This window comes from Chiloscyllium plagiosum, unplaced genomic scaffold (genome assembly GCF_004010195.1).
Source record: "Chiloscyllium plagiosum isolate BGI_BamShark_2017 unplaced genomic scaffold, ASM401019v2 scaf_7275, whole genome shotgun sequence".
In the NCBI taxonomy this organism is placed as follows: Eukaryota; Metazoa; Chordata; class Chondrichthyes; order Orectolobiformes; family Hemiscylliidae; genus Chiloscyllium; species Chiloscyllium plagiosum.
Genome location: NW_025214385.1, coordinates 13,093 through 22,664, shown reverse-complemented (window position 1 = coordinate 22,664; position 9,572 = coordinate 13,093). Strand labels below are relative to the sequence as shown.

Below are 9,572 nucleotides of genomic sequence, written 5' to 3'. Positions count from 1 at the left end.
TCTCGGCCCCCACCCTCCTATTTATCTCTCAGCCTCCGACCCCACCTCATTCCTGATGAAGGGCTTATGCCCGTACCATTGACCCTCCTGCTCCTCGGATGCTGCCTGACCTGCTGTGCTTTTCCAGCACCACACCCTCGACGCCGATCTCCTGCTCCTGCAGTCCTCCCTTTCTCCCCAGTGTCACCATACCGTCCAATAATGGACGCTCCTGACTGTGGGTCGCCTTGGCGTACTGACCTTTCGCCTCTTGAGTTAAACAAACCAAACCCAGCGGGGCCAGGAGTTCCGTGGCAGCGAGGGAAAGCAATGCCTTGAGTGCAAGGGCCGAGGGTCGGTAGGGGCAAGGGCCGGGGGTCGGTAGGGGCAAGGGCCGGGGGTCGACTCTGCACGGCTGGCTGGTCAAAGCTGAGACATCAGTTGGGACTAATCAGTCCTCCTGGGTTATGAAGGGCTATGGACAGAGTAAGGGTTTGGATGAGATTTCCAGCTCAGAAACGAGCCATTCTGCCCATCTGGCTCCAAGCTGCTGGTGAAAGACCACTAACACCTTGGTTCAGTTAACGTGACAGCCAGTACAGTTTTGGTGGAAGAGAGGGTCCAGAGACTTAAACAAGAACAATACCACAACATAGAAGAAGGCGGCCATTCAGCCCCTCCGGCCTGTTCACACCATTCACTTAGATCTATTTGCAGACTTCATTCACAATGCATTTAGCTGTATTCCCTGGCTTATTGAGAATTTGTCAGTGAATGGACACTAAGAAGTTGTTCATCATATCAAGTCCTCCCCAAATCCAGAATCTTCCCAGTACCAGTGCAGTTTATTACTAAAACTGTCCAGGCCATTGGTGGAACTGTGTCTAGAGTACTGTGTCCAGTTTCAAGTGTTCTTACTTCAGGAGGGATGGGCATATGGGGTGGGGATGGGGGCGCTGGTACCGTGGTAACATCATTGGAGTAGTAATGCAGAGCCACAAACTAACGTTCTGAGGATACAGCTTGGCAGATGGTGCCATTTAAATTCGATAAAAAAATCTGAAATTTTAAGAAATGGCCAAATGGTAAGCCGTGCGTCCATTGTCATTTGTTGGTACAGGTAGACAACTCTTTATCCGAAAAGCTCCCAAATCCGAAGGTCTTTTTTTCCTTTGTGAAGTTTTTTTTTTCCCCCTCATTAACAAAGTTGTTTGGCGCACAAACGGTTAACCCAAGTCCACACCGTGTCACCCAGATGCGACGTTGGGGGGTGAGGTGGGGCCCAGTACTGGCAGGCCTCAATTCTGCCCCAGGGCCTGTTTTGCTCTCAGTCAGTCTGCTGCTGGGTAAGATTTTTTTTTTAATATATATTTAAAAAATCACCGTCAAACTGTCACGTGTTCTAAAATTAGAAAAATTCTGAAATTTCGAAAGCCAGCTGGTCCCTGAGCATTTCGGATAAAGGGCTGTGCGCCTGTAATGACCTGCCTGGTTCACTCATGTCCTTTAGGGGAAGGAAATCTCTCTTTACCCAGTCTGGCCTACATGTGACTCCAGACCCACAGCCCATGAATTCTGGCTGAGCCAGCTACTCCCACAAAACCATGAACAGTTATTTTCAGCTGAGTGTAGGTCCACTTGCCTGGTTTCTGAGTTTATTTGGAACTACCAGCTTTCGGAGCGCTGTTCCTTCATCAGGTGGTCGTCAGGATGAAGGAAGGGGCAGTGCTCCGAAAGCCTGTGCTTCCACATAAACCTGTCGGACTGTAACCTGGTGTCGGGTGATTTTTAACTTTGTCCACCCCAGTCCGACACCTCATGATTTGAAAAGGTTAGTCGTATGAGGAAAAGTTGCTCAGGTTGGGACTCAGAAGATGGTTAAAAGTCACCCAACACCAGGTTATAGTCCAACAGGTTTATCTGGAAGCGCTAGCTTTCGGAGCACTGCCCCTTCATCGGGTGGTTGTGGAGAATAAGATTGTAAGACACAGAAACTAGTGTTGGGGGATTTTTTACTCTGTCCCCCCCCCCCCAGTCCAAAACCAGCACCTCCAAATCAGGACTCAGAAGAGTCAGAGGTGATGAAGAGCTTTTGCCCGAAACGTTGACTGTCCTGCTTCTCGGATGCTGCCTGACCTGCTGTGTTTTTCCAGCACCGCCTCTAATCTAGACTCTGATCTCCGGCACCTGCACTCCTGAGAGCTGGGGGTGACCGCAATATGAGTCAGAAGGGACCAGGTAGGCGCTGAGATGTTTCCGGTCTTGAGGGAGTCTAGAACCCGGGGGATAAGGTTTAAGATGACAATGAGAACTCTTTCTCAGAGAGTCCTTGATGTTTGGAATTCTGTTGATGGGAGAGCACGGGAATCTGGGATGTGTTCGAAGCTCTGATCGTCAAGGGAGTCGGGGGTCAGCAGGTCAGCGGAGGCCACAACTTGTTCATCCTTAATCTTACTGACCGGCAGAGCATGACCGAAGGGCTGAATGGCCTACTCCTGCTGCTGTATGTATTATTTAGTTCATTGAAGAGGGGAAGGGAGCATTCTGGTGAACTGGCATTGGCCAATCCGTCCATTTTGTGTCTCGTGACCCAACAGAAGAACGCGTGTAACATGGTAAAGGATGGCACAGCGGGACCACACCTCATGGCTTCGCCACAGTGTGTGGGTTATAACCGGCAGACGGCCCGGCCTCTGACCGTGGAGATGTGTTTGCCTGGTCTGGCCGAGATCAGAAGGGCAGTGACCACCTGGACCACAAGGATCAACGCCAAGGCAGTGTACATCGCCACGGACTCCGAGAGCTTCAGGGCCGAGATAGAGAAGGCCGTGGACGGCCAGGTAAGGCTCCGAGTCAAGAACTCTAACCCCCTGCCCCCAAACTCCTCTTCTCCCCCCCCCCACCCCCTCCGCCTTGACATGTAGCCCTCAGCAAGGGAGGAGCAGGTGCCAAAATTGGGCTAGGAACCGAGGGATCAGAAATGGCAAGGGCTCTGGATCTCTGACCAACCCTAACCACAATCCCCTGCACCTGATCCAATCATGCTTCCTTGCGTCAAACAGATAGTGCCTGTGCTTTTCAGTACCCACCTCCTTGGCGGTACGGAAGGGTTAATGCTCTCAGGTTTCATCAAAGCCTCCCACATTCTCCCCCCCCCCTAACGTAACCAATGATCGTCGCATTTTCTCATCTGTCTTGGTCGTCTTTCTGAGTCCTAACTTTGTTGGGCCGAAGGGCCTGTTTCCACACTGTAATCTAATCTAATCTAATCTATCTGGGAACGTCTTCCTGAGGTCTACCAGCAGCTTTGGATTCCTGAGTCCCTGACACAGAATAGTTCAGCTGCTGTCATAGCAAACTGTACCCCACATAACATGGAATTCCCTTCTTAGAGTGTGGAAACAGGCCCTTCGGCCCCAACAAGTCCACACCGACCCGCCGAAGAGTCTCCCACCCAAAACCCATTATACTTACCCCTGACTAACCTACACATCCCTGAACACTAAGGGGCCATTTAGCGTGGCCTGTTCCGTTTTTGTTCATTCTGCCCGTTTCGAACAGCCTGTAATCTCCAACCTCCCCAAACTGTCCTGAGGGGCCTATCAAAAACCTTGTGTGACAGTCCCTTTCCCTATAGGGTGGCACGGTGGCTCAGTGGTTAGCACTGCTGCCTCACAGCGGCAGGGACCCAGGTTCGATTCCAGCCTCGGGCGACTGACTGTGTGGAGTTTGCACGTTCTCCCCGTGTCTGCGTGGGTTTCCTCCGGGTGCTCCGGTTTCCTCCCACAGTCCAAAGATGTTCAGGTCAGGGTGAATTGACCGTGCTAAATTGCCCAGAGTGTTAGGTGCATTAGTCAGAGGGAAATGGGTCTGGGTGGGTTACTCTTCGGAGGGTCGGTGTGGACTGGTTGGGCCAAAGGGCCTGTTTCCATACAGTAAGGAATCTAATCTAATCTATCGCTGGGTAGAATTAGATGTTACTACTATCTGAAGACTGTCAAATGCTGGGCCTGCGTGCACCCTGAATGCTACAGCCTGTCAGAACGCTGCGTTTAGCACAGATGGCATGTGATAAAGCGGGTAGTGATTTCCATCACACCTAGTTAATGTGTTTTTTTTTAAAACCGGGATTTGTACTACTCTGGCTGGAGCCTCCATTTATAGCCCGTCCCCAGTTGCCCCTTGAGAAAGTGGTGATGAGCTGCCATCTTGAACCGCTGCAGTCCAAGTGCTGTTAGGGAGAAGGGAGTTCTGGGATTTTAACCTGGCAATGCCTAAAGGTATAACCGATATATTTCCAAGTCAGGATTATGTGCGACTTTGAGGGAAACTTGGTGTTCCCCAAGTATCTGCTGCTTTTGTCCTTCTAGATAGCATTGGCCCAGGGCTTGGAAGGCACTGCCGAAGGACTCTCTGTGCAGTGCATCTTGTAGATGGTACACACTGCTGCTACCGAGCGTCGGTGGTGGAGGGAGTGGATGTGGTGCCAATCAAGCGGGGGCTGTTTTGTCCCAGATGGTGTCGAGTATCTCGAATGTTGGTGCTGGAGTTGTCCAGGGCAAGTGGGGAGTATTCCGTCACACTCCTGACTTGTGCCCTGTCGATGGTGGGGAGTCAGGAGGTGAGAAGATTTGTAGCTCAGGTTGAGGTTCTGGATGTAGGTTTGCTCGCTGAGCTGGAAGGCTCATTTCCAGACGTTTCGTCATCCTACTAGGTAACGTCTTCAGTGGGCCTCCAGGCGAAGCACTGCTGCTGATTCCTGCTTTCTGTTTATCTGCCTGGATTACTTTGGGCTGGGTGATGTCATTTCCTGTGGTGATGTCATTCCCTGTTCCTTTCCTCAGGCGGTGGTAAATGGGATCCAAGTCGATGCGTTTGTTGATAGAGTTCCGGTTGGAATGCCATGCTTCTAGGAATTCTCGTGCGTCCCTCTGTTTGGCTTGTCCTAGGATGGATGTGGTGTCCTTCCTCATCCGTATGTGAGGATACTAGTGAGAGAGGGTCATGTTGTTTGGTGGCTAGTCAGGAGGTGAGTCATTGGCTGCAGAATTCCCAGCTTCTGATTTGCTCCGGCTGCCGCAGTATTTGTATGGCTAGGACAATTCGGTTCACGGTCCGTGGTAACCCCGAAACGTTGATAAGGGGGGGGGGGCGCTCAGCGATTCTCCTGCTGCTCGGATGGTGTGCTTTTCCAAGTGCCGCACTCTCGACTCCGGGCTCCTGCGTCTGCGGGTCCCCACTTTGCCCCTGGTGTGTAAATGAAGTTGGTTGGTTGGAGGTTTGCATCAGAACCGTGACCGTTCTGTACGCCATCACAGGGCAGCAAGTGCCTCATCCCTCTCTCTCTCTCTCTCTCTCTCTCTCTGCTTCTCCAGGTGAAAGTGGTGAGTCTGCAACCGCCCCTGCCCCAGACTGACCTCTACATCCTCGGCCAGGCCGATCACTTCATAGGGAACTGCGTATCCTCCTTCACTGCCTTCGTCAAGCGCCAGCGGGACGTTAATGCCAAGCCCTCCTCGTTTTTCGGCATGGATGACCCACCAGGGCCCAGGGACGAGCTCTAAGGCAGGGCTGAAGGGTGGGGACGGGGGAGTAAGCTGTGTGGGGGGTTTGTTGAGGGTGGGTGGAGAGAAGGTGCCCTGACTCTGCCGGACCGTTCTCAGCCAAGACGTCACGCGGCTCTGACTTCGATTGGGGCCCGCGTTGGAACACTCGAACCCCTCTCGCAGCTCTTCACTCATGCACGCGCCCACTCTGTGGAAACTCGCTCATGCCCGTGCACCCAGGAAAGTGCATTGTCAAAAAAACACATACACACAAACGCAACAGCAGTGGTTGGGGGCCTACGCTCCAGCGCTACATACCCGAGCTCAGGCTGTGTGCCGAGGATGAAGTCAGAAGTCCCAAATCAGCTCGGAACCACCAGGAAGATTAGTGTGGGATCCGGGTGTGAACTGTGGGTGGAATAATCCTCAGTGTTTGCACCAGGACCATTTCTGAAGAGGATGATGACTAGAAACAGACAAGTCCTCTGTCATGTTTTAATTCTGATACGACAATAAAAAAAAAAATCTTTATTAATTCTAATGTCTTTCTTATCATCACACCAAGGGAACGAAACTGTGTGAAGATACTGAAGTTGTAGAGGAGCTTTACTCTCTATCTAATGCCGTGCTGTAACTGTCCGGGGAGTGTTTGAAGGGGACAGGGTTGAGGAAGCTTTACGTTTAGTTTAAGAGTGGTGGCAGCTTTACCCTGTATCTAACCCCGTGCTGTCCCTGTCCTGGGAGTGTTTGATGGGGGACAGTGTAGAGGGAGCTTTACCCCGTATCTAACCCTGGGCTGTCCCTGTCCTGGGAGTGTTTGATGGGGGACAGTGTAGAGGGAGCTTTACCCTGTATCTAACCCCGTGCTGACACTGTCCTGGGAGTGTTTGATGGGGGCGCAGTGTAGAGGAAGCTTTACTCTGTATCTAACCCTAGGCTGTCCCTGGGAGTGTTTGATGGGGGACAGTGTAGAGGGAGCTTTACCCTGTATCTAACCCTGTGCTGACACTGTCCTGGGAGTGTTTGATGGGGGCGCAGTGTAGAGGAAGCTTTACTCTATCTAACCCTAGGCTGTCCCTGTCCCTGGGAGTGTTTGATGGGGGGACAGTGTAGAGGGAGCTTTACTCTGTACCTAACCCCATGCTGTCCCTGTCCTGGGATTTTTTGATTAACCCTGTGCTGGGATTCTAAGAGAAGTGCCAAAAATGTGCAGTATTACATTGTTCTGTCCAGGGGTTTCAGATTCACAAAAAAAATGTAGGAGCCCTTTGACTGGTCCCTGGCGATAACCTCATAAGCAGGTTGTGAATGAGGTGATCTCTCCTGGCTGTAGCACGATGTGTGAGAATTCAGTCAGTATCATACGGCTGGTTAACTGTACAGCCATGCTTCAGACCGCTGGAAATTTGAAATGGGGAAGAAATAGATTTGGTAAAACCTTTCACCACCACCAGATGGGGATACTGCATTGAAAATTACCTACTGGTGTGGGTAAGCATTGATGGAGAAACCTCAATTATTTGGCATTTGATTATCTGAATTTCGGATAATGTTGATAAGATCACAAGGTCCTGATTTTTGGCTAAACTGTGTTATCCAGCATTCGATTATCCAAACAAAATACTCCTTCCCCCATGCCATTCAGATAATCGAGTTTCCCCTCGCTATATTAACAGCCCTATTTTCTGCCCTGCTACCTCTCCAGACCCATGCAGCCCTCTATCAGGTCACCTCTCTCAGTTTTCTCTTTCCCAGTCTGTCCAGTCGTGATTAGATTCCATTCCCTACAGTATGGAAACAGGCCCTTCGGCCCTACAAGTCCACACTTCTGAAGAGTAACCCACCCAGACCCATTCACCTACTCTATATATTTATCCCTGACTAATGCACCTAACACTATGAGCAATTTAACACAGCCAACCCACCCTAACCTACACATCCCTGGGCACTATGGGTAACTTAGCATGGCCAATCCACTCTAACCTGCACATCCCTGGGCACTATGGGTAATTTAGCATAGCCAATCCACCCTAACCTACACATCCCTGGGCACTATGGGTAACTTAGCATAGCCAATCCACCCTAACCTACACATCCCTGGGCACTATGGGTAATTTAGCACGCCCAATCCACCCTAACTTGGATGCCTTTGGTCTGTGGGAGGAAACCCACGCAGACACGGGGGAGAACGTGCAAACTCCACACTGACAGTCAGCCCGAGGCTGGAATCGAACCTGGGTCCTTGGCGCCCTGAGGCAGCAGTGCTAACCACTGAGCCATCGTGCTGCCCTTCTCTGTCTGTTCTAACCTCCCGATTAAGAGCGGCCTCCTCTGCACTTTTTGCTGGTGTCTCCATGTCCTGTTCTCGAGTGCACGATGCAAACTGCACGCGTAAGGGGAAGACTGTGGCCTAGTGGTGTCATGTGGCTCAACCATTGATCCAGAAACACCGACGGCAGAACTTGAGTGCCGTAAAAACCTGCAATTCGGAGCTGAATTGTGTCCGTTGCCGAATGTCTGGAAAACCCATCCGGGATCCCAGTCCCTTCAGGGAGGGAAATGTGCCATTCTGGCCTGTATGTGACTCCTGACCCACGGTGATGAGGTTGACTTTTTAACTGCTCTCTTCACAACCTGGAAAGGGGCAATAAATGCTGTGACGCCCACATCCAATGAATGAACATTAACAGATAACTGCCCAGTCGGCCAACCGGTCTTTAAGGCACAGAAAGAGGCCACTTGGCCCATCAAGCTTTTGGGCGATCTCTCGTTCCGAACTATGGACGGATTTATTTCCTTCAGTTGCCTGTTAAACTCGATCTTCATCCCTGTTCCTTTGGGCTGGGTCCAACTAATATTCGAGGCGGCATTTATCTCCAGCCCCTTTCAATGCTTCCAACATGGGGTTGGTCTCGTTATTACCCAGTTTCCTCCAAGCTCCTTTCTGCAGATTTACGGGGGTTGCTGCCCCACCCCCCCCAGAAAAGGTAATTGCCAGTCAATTCTCGGGGTCGGTAAGGGGTTGCCGGATGGGGCCTGGTCAATTTTAAATCAGTTCCCTTAACCATTGTATGGTCAAGATCCCATGGAATGCCCCATAGTTAACTGACACCAATACTAACCATCACATGACATTAGTATCATGTGACATTAACCAGCACTGACCTTCATGTGACATTAACTGACACCAACACTAACTGTCATATGATGCTATCTGTTATGAAGGTGTAGAAGTGTACTGTACCTTTAAAAGAGAGAGGAAGTTAGCAAGGCCTGACTGAAAGTACAGAGAGTGCTGAACAATTTATAAATGTAACACTTAGTAAAAACAAATTTGCATTGCCATGGAACAAAAATAAACTCAAATTCGGCCAATCATGCCCCATATACCAAAACCCAATCGAATTTGAGTTTAATGTTTTGATGACATCAAACCAATGAAATGGGGTTTAAAACCAGACATTTTGGACAGTCAGGGAGAGAACCAACGAGGATAGATGTTCGCCGAATAACTCTCTGAAAGGTCCATAAGACGTTTGTGCAGCGGAACACTGAAGCTGGCCAAGAGAAAAATTTACAAAAGGAGAATCGACAAAACTGACTGGTTTTTGAAAGGTGTTTTTGTTTTAATTGGGTTTTTTTATCAGACCAGTCCTGTCGAGAGGGAGGTAAAAGATCGGTTTCAGGGAAAGGAGTTGTACATAGTTGTTGTTTTAATGTTCTCTGTTGGATTTAAAGAATAAATAGTGACCCCTGGGAAAGTTCTTTGCTCTCAAGATTTAACAGATTACAGCATAAGGTGAGCTTCTCTGTGTGACAGGGTTAAATTGAAAAGAAGTGAGTCAAACAGGCAGGGACAAAGCAGAGAACAAGGTAGGACTGATAAATTAAACTGCATTTATTTCAATGCCAGGGGCCTAACAGGGAAGGCAGATGAACTCAGGGCATGGTTAGGAACATGGGACTGGAATATCATAGCAATTACAGAAACATGGCTTAGGGATGGGCAGGACTGGCAGCTTAATGTTACAGGATACAGGAAGGATA

The 9,572-nt window shown here is 50.0% G+C and overlaps 1 protein-coding gene across 2 annotated transcripts in view; it reads left to right on the top strand.

The window, feature by feature from the left end:
* Positions 1-6,060, top strand: part of pofut1 (protein O-fucosyltransferase 1) — a 13,294-nt gene extending 7,234 nt beyond the window's left edge. For both annotated transcript variants that reach the window (XM_043686447.1, XM_043686446.1), the window contains exons 6-7: positions 2,577-2,819; positions 5,355-6,060. In XM_043686447.1, the coding sequence (XP_043542382.1) occupies positions 2,577-2,819; positions 5,355-5,543 (432 nt within the window). In that variant the 3' untranslated portion in view covers positions 5,544-6,060. The remainder of the gene's footprint in view (positions 1-2,576; positions 2,820-5,354) is intronic.
* Positions 6,061-9,572: the final 3,512 nt, after the last annotated feature.